General features: G+C 31.4%; 1 protein-coding gene across 1 annotated transcript; it reads left to right on the top strand.

The window, feature by feature from the left end:
• Positions 1–1493: 1493 nt before the first annotated feature.
• LOC134707019 (uncharacterized) lies at positions 1494–15862 on the top strand. The gene is made up of 8 exons (XM_063566488.1): positions 1494–1589; positions 5566–5613; positions 7285–7360; positions 8544–8624; positions 9182–10551; positions 11747–11837; positions 12904–12969; positions 14821–15862. Exons 2-8 carry the CDS (start codon positions 5589–5591, stop codon positions 14945–14947), a joined length of 1836 nt encoding a protein of 611 aa, XP_063422558.1. The 5' UTR covers positions 1494–1589; positions 5566–5588; the 3' UTR covers positions 14948–15862.
• Positions 15863–16096: the final 234 nt, after the last annotated feature.

Below are 16096 nucleotides of genomic sequence, written 5' to 3'. Positions count from 1 at the left end.
CCATGCGTATTGCGATCACCGGATTTTTACGAGATGGCCGGGTCACACTAAGGTCACTTTGCATACGGAAAATATATCGGGGGAATTGCTTCTGGAAGGAAGCAATCAAAATGAAGTAAACTTCTTCTAAATATGAATAAATTAAAGAATTTTCTTCAGAAAAAAGTATATGTATACATAAGTTTTATAATGAAAACTATCCATTGAGTTATAAAAAACATATGCATTAATTTTTTTAAGTTGAGGTTTCTTATGACTTTAACTGACTGTCTATGCAAATAAACTCACCATAGATACAAGGACTAAATTTAGTATATACGCCAGACTTCGTCTACAAAAGACTCATCAGTGACGCTCGAATCCAAAAAAGTTAAAAAGGCCAAATAAAGTACGAAGTTGAAGAGCGATGAGGACAAAAATTCCTAAGTTTTGCCAAATGCAGCTAAGGTAATCTATGGTAGAAAAGTCTTAGTATTTCAAAAAATTTGTAAACAGTAAAGGTAAGGGCCGATTTTGGCCTCAAATTTTAGGTTCATCTAACGAAAGTTTTTGGACACTTTTTAAACACTTAAGAGTCTATTTCAATTGATTCGATTAGTTTATGTCAAATATTTTAACTGATTTTGTCATCAAAAACGCTCTGATTCAAGCTTAAATATGAAAAATCTATAAAATATGCCAAAAAAACGTCATTTTTCAGATGGATTTTGTCAAAAATGAAAGTGGCCGCATCCGTGTAACTGTTCATCCTCATCCTATATGTTTTGTATTATCATAAAATACGACTTACATTTCAACATTATGAATGAACACGAATAGACATAAGACATAAGACATAAAGCTTTATTTAGAGTCGGTATAAGCAAGCAATTACAAACATAAGCTCTGAAGAGCTTTTAAAACCGACATAACATCAAATAAAACAAAACATACATATCGAGTCATGCACACAACATTAAACATATAAAGCAAGAGTTCAATCAGTATATAAACATGCAGCACAAAAGTTCTTTAAGCATCTTACAAGTCATTTTGCGAATGCGGCCTCTTTCATTTTAGACGGAAAGAAGGGGTCTTACTGAACCTACTTCTCAAGTTATAAATATAACCATATCAATAACTGGGCTTGTGATACCCTCGGGGAAATAAATCTCCACCAGCAGTGGCATCGACCCAGTGGTTGTAAATAAACTCACCATATATACCAGGACTAAATTAAGTAGGGGTCTTATATTAGTATAAGAATAAGAATAAGAATAAGAATACTTTATTAATCCAATTATGGACCCTTGCGGGTTTTAAATTTCATACAATGATTACAATGATTTGTTATAACAATGAAATAATAAAATGAAATACATGACAATAGAACTCTGAACAGTTATTGCATGCACATGGAATAGAAAGTAATATATAAAGTATATACACCAGACGAACGATTTTATTTTAAATCCGGAGTTTCGGACAAGCCTACGGGTACGTTCCGATTACTAGTTTACAAGTTTCCGGTATAAACTATTTCAAAGATCTACTATGATAACTATCTTCTGAAACTTATTGAACCAAAGATAAGCTGAATAATTCTTGTGGTATCTAGTATAAAGTTTGTTTTTTATTTACCGTTCCGTAAAAAAACATGATAGTCATGGACAAATAGAACGATGGGTTAAATGCAGTTTTATGCTCATACCTCAAAAACTTGGGCATTTATGTCTTATCTTATATTAACTTATATATAGTATTTTCAAGAATTTATATACAATTGCCACATTCATTATTGGGCTAGCCTATGATTGGGGTATACAATTGTGTTCCATGACCCTGCCCACCTATCAAGATGGCCGACAGTGGTTAGAATAGAAGTTCCTTCATAATATAAGTTCCAAATGGTAAAACTATTCTGGAATATTATTTCCACAGGACGAAATATTACAGTAGATGTTCCTAACGGAATTAATAGTATAGAGTATTTGTTCCAACAGGTACAGGTATTATGACATTGTTTATAATAAAGTTTCCACTGGAACTTCTGTTAGGTGGAACAAATACATGTTGACAGCTAGAGTTAATGACCCCCTTCTGTAGCTATGTGAATTACAAAATTTTTAAACTGCAATAATATCAAAAGAGCAAAGACAATGAATAGTAGAGATAGACCATTTTGTACATATACCAAGGGGAAACGTCCTGCAAAGCTTCATTTTTTTATTGTTTCGTTGCATTTAATATCAAAATGGGATTTTGTGGCAAATAAATTCAAGATTTTTGTAGAAAATCCACAGCCTTTCCCCTTTTACTCTCATAATTGACAATTCGGTGTTTGATAAATGGAGGACCATTGCATGCAGTGCTAGCAATGACTTCCTTAAAGCAAGTTTATAAATTTATATATTGGTTGAAACAAATATAAATATGGACCAATTCAGGTACACCTTCTAATGTGCGTTTGACTTTAGTGACTCAGTAACTCATTGGTTGCAATGAATTACATTGATTTCCCAGTTAAATAAAAACAGATAATTTCACATGTGAAATAAATGTGGTTATTTCACTCTCTGACATCATACAACAATAGATGTTGTCAAAACGTCGATAACAGCGGATCAAAACAAATTGTGAATGCGTAGAAAAAAGATGTAGTTAGTTACATATTTTACATTAATTTCTTTAAAAAAAGCCATTTGCCAATTTAATAAAAAGAATAACTAATTAAAGAATTTAAATATCGAAAAATATTTAACTTGTGATCGAACAACACTGATAATTAACTCATGCACTACGCGCATTCGTTAATTAATGTGTTATTCGGTTACATGTTGAATATTTTTCTCTATTTGAATTCTTCGATTAGTTATTCTATAACTAGCACATCATATTAAAAACAGGTGAGTAATCCATCATGTTTAAAATTTTATAACTTAAATTTATGTATTTAAGGCTATGGATTTTCTATAAAATTCTTGGTTTATTTGCCACAAAGTACTCTTTTTCTATTTAAAGTAATGAAACAGTAAACAATAATGCTTTGCATAAACTTTTCCCTTGGTATACATGTACATGTATGTTCAAAATGGCTTATCTCTATTATTCGTTATATCTGTAGTTTTGATTCAATTAAAGTTTGAAAAGTTCGTACAAAAATGACTACAGAAAGGGTCATAAACCTTATAAAAGTACATGGGGGTAAAATGCAGTTATATCTCTGAAACTGAAGCATTTAGAGCAAATTTGACTATGGATATTTATAACTGTTCATCAGGTTAATATCTGTCTGTCCTGAAACTTTGAGATAATTCAGACAAGCTTTTGTTGGGTTGCTGCCCCTGATTTTTTATTTTAAGGAAAGAGGTAGGGCCAATTTGCAGATGATTTTTTTCACAGAAGGGCCAATTTCAAAAAGTGCCGACAGAATAAAATTTACAATAAAAACAAAAAATAAAAATGCTTTTTGATCAATATATCGATTTACATATATTATGATAAGTGTGATCAATGGTTAATTTAACCCTAAAAAAGGATGAAAGTCCAATATGCGGATTTTGGGTGTTTTTAGGTAAGAAAAATAGGGAATTCCCCCAGAAGGACATTTCAAACCAAAAAAAAGTTATGCTTTTTAAGACTCTTGTTATTTATACTTCTTTTTCCCTTAAAAATGAAATTGGTTTAGTGTGTCCTTATTACATAAAAAACAACTTTTTGGAAGAAAAAAATGAAACATCGATAAATTGTACCGATATAGCTTCTCAATAACTAACATACATATAAGTATCGCCGTAGCTCCATCCGTAAAGCACAGACCTACTAATAAATGATGGTTTTGATAAAAGGGTTTGAATCTTGCTCAGAACAAATTACATTTTTTGTGTTTTTATATTAAATTTTAATGTCTCTATCATATTTTTTTGGATGTTTGCTTAATTCATAGAGTCATTCTGGTTCATTTTGCCTATATAGTTTACTAGTTTATCATTTTACATGTATCAAAGAAAAAATAATGTATCGCTTATTGTGTGCATTCTTATGACTGTCCATACTCTTGACGCACTTTCTATGCAAGACATATGTTTACATTTATTACATATATTCAAGAATCAACTGCCGTTGAACTGAACATAACCAATAACACGAGAATTAATTATATAGCAATGAATTCTACATGTTGCGGGTGTAATATACACATAACTTCAAATAAGGCCATTGTATGCGAGTTTCAAAACAACACAAACATTTTTCGAAACCTTTTAAGAAGATGGTATTATATGTAACAAATGCAGTCAACAACAATGTTGTCGCCAATTCACAATCTGTATAGATACTAGTACTATAATTTTTACCACCGTCCCTACACCGGTACCTTAGGCATCAGAAAATAAAACAACACAACAGAACAAATCAGTTACAATACAAATCGTCATTGTAGGTAAAACATCAAGAAGCTGTTGCATTTGTATGACAGCAAAGGGCCCATTTGTTAAAATGACAGAAACGACAATGTAACATTGATCTATGACCAACTGATGTAAGATGTTCTCTGGTCAAAATATATACATGTATTATCCCATCTTATCTTAGACGATAAAACATTTAAAAGACCAGGACAAATACAGATATACATAAATGTACATTCAGAATGAGAAAATCACGATTTTAATTTGTTTGATATTATTATTTGGCTTCTTGACAAGTTACGTAGTATGCCACCTTGCTTTAAGGATGTTTATAATAAAATAAAATCAATATTAAAAAAACCAATAGTCTTGGCATTGTTTTTGTAGGAATACCTGTTCAAGGTATGAAAATAAATAATGTGACATATTTTCTTGTACTATAATTAGCATCTATCGGGCTATTTAAATCATGATTTACCTATCTTATCGAATGAAACAAATCTCCGGCAAATTGGCACTCCCCCTTTTGCAGTTTAGGGTTATTATTTTAAATATTATTATAGATAGAGATAAATTGTAAACAGCATTAATGTTCAGCAACATAAGATCTACAAATAAGTCGATATGACCAAAAATAGTCAATTGACCTCATAAGGAGTTATTGCCCTTTAAAGTCAAAAGTCACAATTTTTTGCAATTTTTTTATCTAACAAAAGTCATCTCCTGAAACAACTGTGACAAATTTAACCAAACTTGGCCACAAATTGCGACAATCATTTTTTTTTCATTATTTGGATAATACTCTCAGAATGCTTGATACTACTATCCACACTGTTTTGTGTCTACACTTACTATTTATACATTTAAAATTTTAAAAGCAAAAGAAAACTTTGATGTCATGTTTAAATATGAAATTATATAGGTGAGAGATTCAGGCTCCAGGCTCTTAAGAGCCTCTTGTTTTGTTTTGTTTTGTTTTGGTTATTTTTCCCTGTTTTTGAAAATATATATTCTTAAGTTCTCCTGAGGTGTTCGAAATTATATAAATTTTATATCACCTTTCCTCACAAGTTAACATAGATGCAACCTAAAATACATAAAAAAACAAATGCTAGTGTCATTTCCATGTTTATATTGCAACATTTGAGTCTGACCCATTTTCTTAAAACTTTTGCAGCTTAGAATACAGAAAAGAAAAATATGAAAAAAGAAAGGAAGAGAAAAGGTGAGAATTATTTATATTTTAGCCATGATGACTAGCCTTTTAGAAAATATAAATATGAAATATTAGGTAACTTACAGTTTTATCCAATATCACTCAGTTTTGAATTCTTGAAAATTGATAAAATTTTATGATGAAAACAATAAACCTAATTTAGTGACCCATGCATGCATGACCAAGGTTCAAGAAGGTTTCAAGTAACTTTCACTGATATTTCAGTATGAGGTACTGTGGATTCATTATTATTTGTTGGATACCAATTTTTGTGGGTTTCGTGGGTACAAGTGAGCCGCAAATTCAAATGTTCAATGAATAACATATTTTCTATAGACTTTGTGCTCAGAAAAATAAGCAAAGCCACGAAATCAAATATCCATGAAATGCAAGTTTTCCTCAATCCACAAAAGTTGATACCAACAATTTTACAAAAATAAATGAAACAACAGTAACTTAAACCTCCTTAGCATGCATGGCTAATACTCCTTTTAATATTGGGTTAGTTTTTATGCCCCACCTACGATAGTAGAGGTGCATTATGTTTTCTGGTCTATGGGTCCGTTCGTCCCTCTGTTCCTCCGTCCATTCTTCCGTCCGTTCGTCGATTCTTAGTTCACATGTTCCCTATGATATGATCTTTGTTATTTCAATTCCAAATTAAAGTTTAGACCCCAATTTCACGGTCCACTGAACATGGAAAATGATAGTGCAATTGGGGCATCCTTGTACTATGAACACATTCTTGTTTTATCATACATTTCTTATAAATTTTTCAAGAATTCTAAATTTTCTAGTTTACATGTACATAAATCCTTGTTTTTAGTCCATTCTCAGATACTATTCATTAGCAATATGCATATATCAACTAGTCTAAATTTGGGGTACGATTGAATTTAAAGTACATTCATATCTGTCTGGCAAGATTTATCTGACCATGACATCATTTACATGGATTATATGTGATACTTGCAGTAAAACCCTTATCTTATTGACTTTCAATGCAATTCTGTGGCAGTCATTATGGTAAAGCAAGTAGGTAATTCAAGCTTTTGCACTTTTGTTATATAACAGTATAACTTTCTAAAATATTCATATTTAATACTTAGAGTAATAAAAAAAAACATGCCAAGAGGTCACTATAAATATATAATTCATGTAGTTTCAGAGACAATATCTACATGCATGAATGGTAATTACTACAACAATTTTTTATAAATGTAATTAAAAGAAAGCATTAATATACTTTAAATTAAGAACATAATCTATTACACCTTATATTCATGGCATGGCTTATATGTTAAAAAAAATAAAATCGGTGCTTCTTGTGCATACTTTGGACTATAATAAAAAATTTGTAATTTGATGGTCATGTGGTAGCTTACTTTGCTGTACATTTGGTACTGAATATTTTTTCAATCTAATTAAAATTAAATCTCTGTACTTTCTCATTTTTTCGCTGCGACTAAGCATAAGAAATGAGTGAGTGTGGAGATATGATTTTAATTAGATTGAATATTTGTTGTATGGTTGATTCTGTTTGCAATGATTGTTAACAATCTGAATAAATATAGTTTCCATGGAGATGTAATGGTTTTCCAAGCATTGCCTTTAAGTGTTGCTATTTTTTCATGAACATCACAGTTTGATTTGTTTTTTTGATTTTTTTTTATAATTTAGTTCAAACAAAGACTGTTAAAGATACAGCCAAGACAAAGCTTGACAAGGAAGAATATGACCCTTCAGTATCTTCCAGGTATTATCTGTGTCCAAGGTTTTAAGGAATACTATGCCCCTAGTCTTCTTATCGTCCAAACAAAGTTAGTCATAGTATTATCATGTTCTTTAATCATTGTAAGAAAGCATCACCTTTTGGTGCACTGATGCATTGTTGCAAATTATGTCTTCATATTTTTGTGTAAGTCTTCATTCAATTTTAGAGCTATTTTGCAAATGCATGTAGTTTTAAGGTTTGCTTGGTTTGCTTGCTTTGTTTGTATAAATGTTTAATCAAGCATCCAATAGCAATGAAACCCACCTCTCTATTGATTGCAATTAGAAAACAACTTAATTACAATGCAGGAGCAAACGTTATATAAAAAAAGCAAGCAGGCCAACCAAACCTTTAAGTAACATGCAGTAGGAAAATAGCTTTCAAAGAAAATGTGTACTTAGTCAAACATTTTGATTAGTGATTCACCTGAAGTCCACAAAAACAGTATCTGACAAATAATAATGAATCCACAGATATACTCAATTTGCTACATACAAAATGTTTATAGAAAGGATGTTTCAGATTGTAATTTAAATTTTACTAACTAAGTTAGTCTTAATTGCTGGTCCCTAGCAAACAGCAGAAGTGGATCCAGGATAACTATATTAAAGAAGCAGCTCCTGAGAATAGGTTTGTGGACCTAATTTTGACACAATTTTATCTTTCAAGTTGTTACATATTTCTTCAGTTGTTATTGCGCCCCAGTCTAAATTATTACCACAAAAAATTTTGTCAAGGAGCAGATAAATAAAAAAAAATATTCCATCACTCAACATTATTTGAAAGGCAAGCAAACTTATTGACCATAATAGCCACTAGACATTAAAATGTAAATCTCTTTAAATTAAATGGCTAATGGCATTATTTGGCAATTTACAGCACCTTATGTCTTCCCCAAGAATACCATTTACCTAGCTGTGAAATATGATTTCAAGGTCTTATAAGGTTACTTCTTATATCCATCCAAGTATGTATATACTCAATTTAGAAATTGGTAATTTGATTTACAATGTAACACTAACAACTAAAGAACATGAATGATATTATCTCTAGGTTTTGTAAGGTCTTCAACAATGAGCAAAGTTCCATGTTTTAACCTGTTGATGTAAACCACTTAAAATGAGACAACTAATGACATTATTTGATTATTACTTTGTATTTACAGTCAGCTTCCTAATGATGCTAATAGGAAGATAGTACCAGCCTTTGGGAAAAAACAGAAGCTGTCTTCAACTGTTGGAAGAGAGTATGTACTATTTAAATGATATTAACAAGGGAAAATGCATTTTATATCCTATATGTATATATATACATCACTGAAGAGACATAAGTATTGTCGAAATCTGAATATGGTGTACTAATTTTATCAGCTTTTGGTTGCCGTATTACTGTCTTTTATGCAGGGTTTAATGTTTTCTGTTTGGTTATAAACTAATAATTAAGATTTTTTTTTTTTACATCTGGTGATCTGTTTATTTGGCAATAGCCAATGGCAGGGGCCAGGGTTTAAGAACATCCATTGTTCACCCTGTTAGTCAAATGTTAAAATATACTTTTTCACTTTTTTGGTCTTTTGGTAAATATTGTTTTGTACTGTATTTAGACCCCTCTAAATACAAATTCTGTTATATATTATCAAGTGCAATCAGTTCATGCATTGTTAACTGTTTATTTCAGACTTATTGTAATTTGGATATATGTTTTAGTATATTATTAATCAATTTTGAGAATCTGAATCAAATTTATCAACATAATTTTGACAGCTCTGAAACAAGTATGAAAATCAGCTTTTTTATTATATAGGCAAAATGGTCAGGATGAAACAACACAAAGTCAAGGTATTGCATCTGTTTATACAACATGTACTGTGACAGATGCTGATCAGAAATTGAAGGAAGATAAGAAGGAAATGGTTGTATTTGAAGATAGAATACCTGTTGACACATCAAATACCATTGCTAATGAATTAGATCAGAAACCTGAAATGAATAGTAAAAATTGTGAACATTTACTAAGTTCTGACTGTGCAGATCAGTTAGTTCTACCTTCCAATAATAGTGATGCTATGATGGAAACTGACATTGAAATTTCCTATTCACCAAACATAAATAGAAGTCCAGTGTCAGATACACCAGAAGTTCATCCTGATGAAATGTCTTTTATACCTGACAAAATTCCTGATGAAATGTCACTTTTACCTGAAAAAAATCCTGATGAAATGTTACTTTTACCTGAAAAAAATCCTGATGAAATGCCACTTTTACCTGACAAAATTCCTAAAGAAATGTCATTTATTCCTGACAAAGTTCCTGGTGAAATGTCACTCATACCTGACAAAATTCCTGGTGAAATGTCACTCATACCTGACAAAACTCCTGATAAAATGTCACTTATACCTGACAAAATTCCTGGTGAAATGTCACTCATACCTGACAAAGTTCCTGGTGAAATGTCACTCATACCTGACAAAATTACAGACCTTGATGACAGATCTTTTAAACCTATATCTTCATTGACAAGATCAACATCTATGAATAAATTGGAAGTTCATCCCTCTGAAATTGTTTCAACAGATCATGCAAATATCTTGTCTAAAGATGAACACAGCAAAATGGTTCAAAATGAACTTGAGAATAAAGCTGAGAATAGTGGAAATATTGCTGTATCTGAAGTTGAAAATGAAATTGGAGATTTGTCAAATGTAACTATGAAGGAAAACAGTACAGAAGAAAAAGAAAATGGGTCAGAATTTGTTGACTCTCAAAGTAAAACTTGTTCACAGAGTTCAGAAAATGAAGTTGAGCATTTTGAGGGGACACAGGTTTTCATACCTGAAGAAATAGAAGCCATAGAAGATGAACTGACACAAGCATTTCCACAGCTTGAAGATAAACAAAAATATGAAACTGTCAACATTACAGGAACTTATATACCAGAAGCTCAGCAAACTTCAAAGAATATCCAGAGCATATTGGAAATACAACATAATTTATCATTAGAGGACAGAACATCAGCAAACAATGGGAAGATAGCAGAAAGCTGTTGCTCTCAGAAACCTATGGAAAACCCTAGCATCACAGATGATACTGAAATCACTGTGTCTGACAAAGAAGATGTCCTTCAAAGTTCAAAGTGTGAACTACAAAAAGTTCCAATTACATCACAAACCTTAGGTAATTACTATTTCATTTACAGTTCATCCTCATTTCCTTTAAAGAATCTTTAAAAACTATTTCTATCAGTCATAATGTTTTAAAATCCTTTTGTCTTTGTAGGATAGTTTTCTCATTGATAATCGAACCACATACACTCATTTTAAAATATAGTTGATTCATTAATAATCGTTGGATACTGATATTCGTGGGTACAGTGGAACCGTGTCTTATTCGTGGGTACAGTGGAACCATGTTTTTATAAAGTGTTAAACAAATTTAAATTTCCAAAGGAATATATGCAGCACTTGCCTAAACAAGGAAATTGATTATCCATGAACATGCTACATTTTTTCCTTTATCCACAAAAATGGTACACAAGAAAGTAAATGAATCCACAGTAAAAAAATCTTCTGTTTTTCTTGTGGAGACTTGTCTCATTGGCAATCGTACCACATCTTCTTACTTTTATATTGTATCTCATTTCCTCACTAATTTTCATGAAATTTCTGTCTTCAAACTCTGACATATTTATTGTTTTTAGATAATTTTCCATAGTTTTTTTTACATCTTAGTAATTTTAGAATTCATAAGTTTTACATGAGGTAATACGTTACTATACATGTGTATATACTATGGATACATCTGTTGTAGGGTTGTCACTGACACAGACGTACTTATGAATATAATTATTTTCTGTGACTGTATCTTACATGAATTTGTAGGATCCTTTACTATAGATAATTTAGCTGATCTGTAACAATAACATCTTCATGCCTTATATATCATGTACTGTAGTACGCCGCTAGATTAACACTGACATGGAAAGGTAACACATGGCCAGCGAAAGCTCTTTTTTTTAGAGCTCAGGTGGTCGAGTGGTCTAAAGGAACGGCTGCAGTGCAGGCGATTTGGTGTCACAATATCACAGAAGAATGGGTTCGAACCCCGGCAAGGGAAGAACCAAAAATTTGCGAAAGCAAATTTACAGATCTAACATTGTTGGGTTGATGTTTAGACGAGTTGTATATATATATATATATATATAAGTAATATTATTTGAGATATAAAAACTTAAGTTTGGAATGAATCTAGGAAGGGTATAAAGGTACCAGAAGATACTGAACTTTATTTTTTTTTAAAAAGGGTGAACAAATAATTCTGTTATTTTATTATTCTTTATGCATTGTATAATATATACATGTTTATCTATCAGATATGTGTAGAGAGTCAGAAGAAATGACAGATTCACAGTTGTGTACTATAGACTGGGTTGAAGAGTTCACATTACCAGACAAGATAGAAAGGTAACAAATCAGGGTAGGCTAGTTATAGAATGCACAAAATTGCATATTGTGTTTTAAACAATTGTGTGTCATATGTTGCTTTGCTTTATATCTTCACCAAGTCTTCAGTACAAAGCCTTGGAATAAGTATTTATCTGTTGGGATTTTTCACTAAATATTTCATGTTAAACCACATTTTATTTGAAAATAGTGTTATTTCTTTTTGGATTTTAATCAACTTTGCACCAAAAGAAAGAAAAATTGTCACTCAAATATTTGTATATGTTTTTAAACAAAAATCTAAAAGCATTTGTGTCCAGCCTGAGATATTAAATCGCAAAAGAGAGACATAGCTATCCTACATTCTGTTGTTGTCGTCTTTGTCTACATCCACAAATATTCACTCTGTTGTAAAAGTTTTTGAAATATTAATAACTTTCTTAAACTATTCTGAATACCTACCAAACTTGGACACAAACTTGTTTATGATACCAAGATCTTATCCAGAAGTAAAGTTTGAAAGAAAAAAAATCCTGTTTATCTGTATTTTACTCATAAATGAACTTAGTTAGAAACTGCCAGTTAATATTTTTGCTCAAAACTCAAAAGAGGGTAAAAGAATCTTAATTTAAGGATAATCACTCCTATGAAGACTGACAATCAACAAATGATCATCTTAAAGGATTTTTCATTTCATGCCGCCAGTTACAACTGCAACCAATGAAAATTGTTGACTTGCGGATCCAAAATTCTAAAATTTTATATGCCCATGGGTTGAGAGTAGGGGACTCGATCGTAACCCTTGGCCAGCGAAGATGAAGTACAAGGCATAAGCTGTCAAATACATGTTCATTGATTTTACTCAAGTTCTAAAAAAATATTTATAATACATGTACTAGTATTCATATGACCATCCAAATTACAAAAAATCCTCAAGAAGCGATTAACAATGCTTAGTATTGTTGAAATGTATCAACATTTTGTGTGACTTACTAATGTGGTAAGGAAATTTTGCATACTATATATTCTGTTAGAAAAATGGGTGATCTGATATTAAAATAGCTAAAATATTATGTGAATGTTTCAGGAAACCTTTCCTTCATGATGGTACAACTGTTGTCCAAGGTCTTATCAGAGAACTATCTCAGCTCAAGTAAGTATACATGTAGATGCTTGTTTTATTCAGACTTAAGGTGTCAGACCACCAATTCATCCCCCTCTAATTTAGAACCTATGTAAAAGTGGCCCTACTTGTGACAAAACTGCATTATTGGTTAATTAATAGATAATTACTGACACCTGATGAAAAAAAAAAGAGGGCGGTCAATATTCTTTTAAACTTAAATACCCTTGATTTCATACTAAACTCATTGTAAAAATTATGGAGTCTTGAAAGCAGTAGGACAAACAGGAAAAATCAACCAAAATTGCTCTTGATATTGAAAGTTTATGTACCTGTAGTCTGAAATTAAACTTTCAAGTATTTCTACTAAAGTTATACATTGTGTAGATATTTGGATGATATTTTGGCTCTCAAATACTTCAGTATGTATATTAATGAAATTTATCCTGGTGAACTTACTTTAAATAAAGCTGATACTAACAATGACCACTACCCTTTCCTCGATCTTGATATCTATATCACTAACGGAAAGCTGAATACTAAAATTTATGATAAAAGGGATGATTTTTCATTTCCTATTGTTAATTATCCGTTTTTAGATGGTGACGTTCCCTTGTCACCATCTTACAGTGTTTATATATCTCAACTTGTACGATTCGCTCATGTATGTAACAATGTTTTAGATTTTAACGAGAGAAAATTAATAAATTTTAGCATCGGTATAAAGACATCATTCGTAAATATAGCTCAACATGCAGACTTCTTATACGTTCAGATATTTCACATCCAATTTTTTATGGAAACATTCTTTATAAAGCACAAAGGTGTCAGTATTCACCTCATAAACTTACAAAACCTGTGAATAGACTTATTAAGAAGGGATATAATTACGATACTGTTGTCAAGTCATTAAAGATTGCATATTTTGGGGTTAATATTGAGTCACTGATAAGGTCTTTGCGACGGAACTAAACACATTTATTCTAAAAACAGTTGTTGGCATGACACGGGTTATGTTCTTCTCATATATGTTATGATGGTATGATACTAAACCCCGAACGGGAAGGATTGTGCCTGAAGTTCATATGATGAAATCATAATCTTTCAGTCAGTTTAATTGAAGTCTGGAGCTGGCATGTCAGTTAACTGCTAGTAGTCTGTTGTTATTTATGTATTATTGTCATTTTGTTTATTTTCTTTGGTTACATCTTCTGACATCAGACTCGGACTTCTCTTGAACTGAATTTTAATGTGCGTATTGTTATGCTTTTACTTTTCTACATTGGTTTGAGGTATAGGGGGAGGGTTGAGATCTCACAAACATGTTTAACCCCCGCCGCATTTTTGTGCCTGTCCCAAGTCAGGAGCCTCTGGCCTTTGTTAGTCTTGTATTATTTAAATTTTAGTTTCTTGTGTACAATTTGGAAATTAGTACGGCGTTCATTATCACTGAACTAGTATATATTTGTTTAGGGGCCAACTGAAGGACGCCTCTGGGTGCGGGAATTTCTCGCTACATTGAAGACCTGTTGGTGACCTTCTGCTGTTGTTTTTTTTATTTGGTCGGGTTGTTGTCTCTTTGACACATTCCCCATTTCCATTCTCAATTTTATCAGTTTAAATTTAGCTGTGAATTCTGCGTTTACGAGTAACATAATGCTCAGATAGTAATTTTTTTTTAACTACAAATTGACCTAGAAAGGGGAATAATCAAAAACTAATAGACTTCTGATAATCTTTTATAACTCTTTAGGCTTCAGACCACATATTCACTACCTCCGATTTAGAAACAAAGGAGCCCTACTCTGACAAAAATTATAAGTGTGTGACTGTGTGTGTATAGTTGAAATATCACATAAGTATTATTTAATAAAATTTCAGCACAATGATACTTAGGACCAAAAGAGAGATGGAATCAACAAGAAGACAGTTACATCAAGGGCAAGCATCAGTCCATACAACTACTTGGAATAGAAATCAGCCTCTTAGGACATTTAATAAACATTGATTTGCATCAGGAGGGCAAGCATCAGTCCATACAACTACTTGGAATAGAAATCAGCCTCTTAGGACATTTAATAAACATTAATTTGCATCAGGAGGGCAAGCATCAGTCCATACAACTACTTGGAATAGAAATCAGCCTCTTAGGACATTTAATAAACATTGATCTGCATCAGGAGGGCAAGCATCAGTCCATACAACTACTTGGAATAGAAATCAGCCTCTTAGGACATTTAATAAACATTGATCTGCATCAGGAGGGCACAAATAGAAATTGTACAATTGCTACTGTACTTCAGTTATTTAAACAAACAAAAAAGAAAACTTTTATCATGTTTAAAATGTACATATCATTCATACATTCAATTTGAAACAAACAAGTTGAGACCATTAATACTGATGTGAGATATGATTTGTTTATAGATTATTCTGTTTATTTGGGATTTTAAAAAGTCTAATAGGTATTCAAATTTAATAAATTTTTAACAAAAGATAATGAATGGTAAAAATCTAACCAAACAATAAAATCGTGTCTTGTCAGTGTGACTTACAAGTGTTTCTGAAATGTTATTTCAAATCACAAATGATGTAATTTCTAATTTGGTTCATTTTACAAAATTATATGTTGTTTGAAGACCGAATGTATCATGCTTTACCAATGTCTGCCAGTCTGTCAACTTTTAATGGTATGATAACTCAATTTTTCTTTACAAATTCTCATATACAACATATAAGATTCATGGAAGAAAACTAGATCCTTTTATATTTTTCATTTTCGACTAATTTGTTCATGAGTTGCAGGACTTTATCCTGGGATTTTTCACAGCTCGGAAATTTACTCTCAATATCCTGTGACAAGTTTACATTGATTGTTGTGTGAATTAATAATTTACTGTTATGTTATGGTTTACTTTTATGTTGAATTTACACTTGTTGTTTTATTGTTTTCAACCAATAAAAAGTTAACTTATAGTCATAAAGATTTTGAAAACTTCAGCCATAATAACTCAATGGAAGACTTGTTTCTCTACTACTCTTACTTGTCCCCAAATGATTCAACATTGAACATATATAATGACACTACCAGGTATCGCTAGTACTATGTACAATATGTAAAGCAGTCTACATTTAATGTAGACTGCTTTACATATTG

Source organism: Mytilus trossulus, chromosome 2 (assembly GCF_036588685.1).
Source record: "Mytilus trossulus isolate FHL-02 chromosome 2, PNRI_Mtr1.1.1.hap1, whole genome shotgun sequence".
In the NCBI taxonomy this organism is placed as follows: Eukaryota; Metazoa; Mollusca; class Bivalvia; order Mytilida; family Mytilidae; genus Mytilus; species Mytilus trossulus.
The sequence above is the reverse complement of the archived record's forward strand: the minus strand, read 5'-3'. Positions and strand labels throughout refer to the sequence as shown.

Excerpts from the sequence above, each read along its gene's own strand:
- LOC134707019 (XM_063566488.1), top strand. The coding sequence starts at position 5,589 with ATGAAAAAAGAAAGGAAGAGAAAAG. Across the intron at positions 7,361-8,543 it reads GACCCTTCAGTATCTTCCAG|TCAGCTTCCTAATGATGCTA; the intron begins GTATTATCTGTG and ends TTGTATTTACAG. Across the intron at positions 11,838-12,903 it reads TTACCAGACAAGATAGAAAG|GAAACCTTTCCTTCATGATG; the intron begins GTAACAAATCAG and ends TGAATGTTTCAG.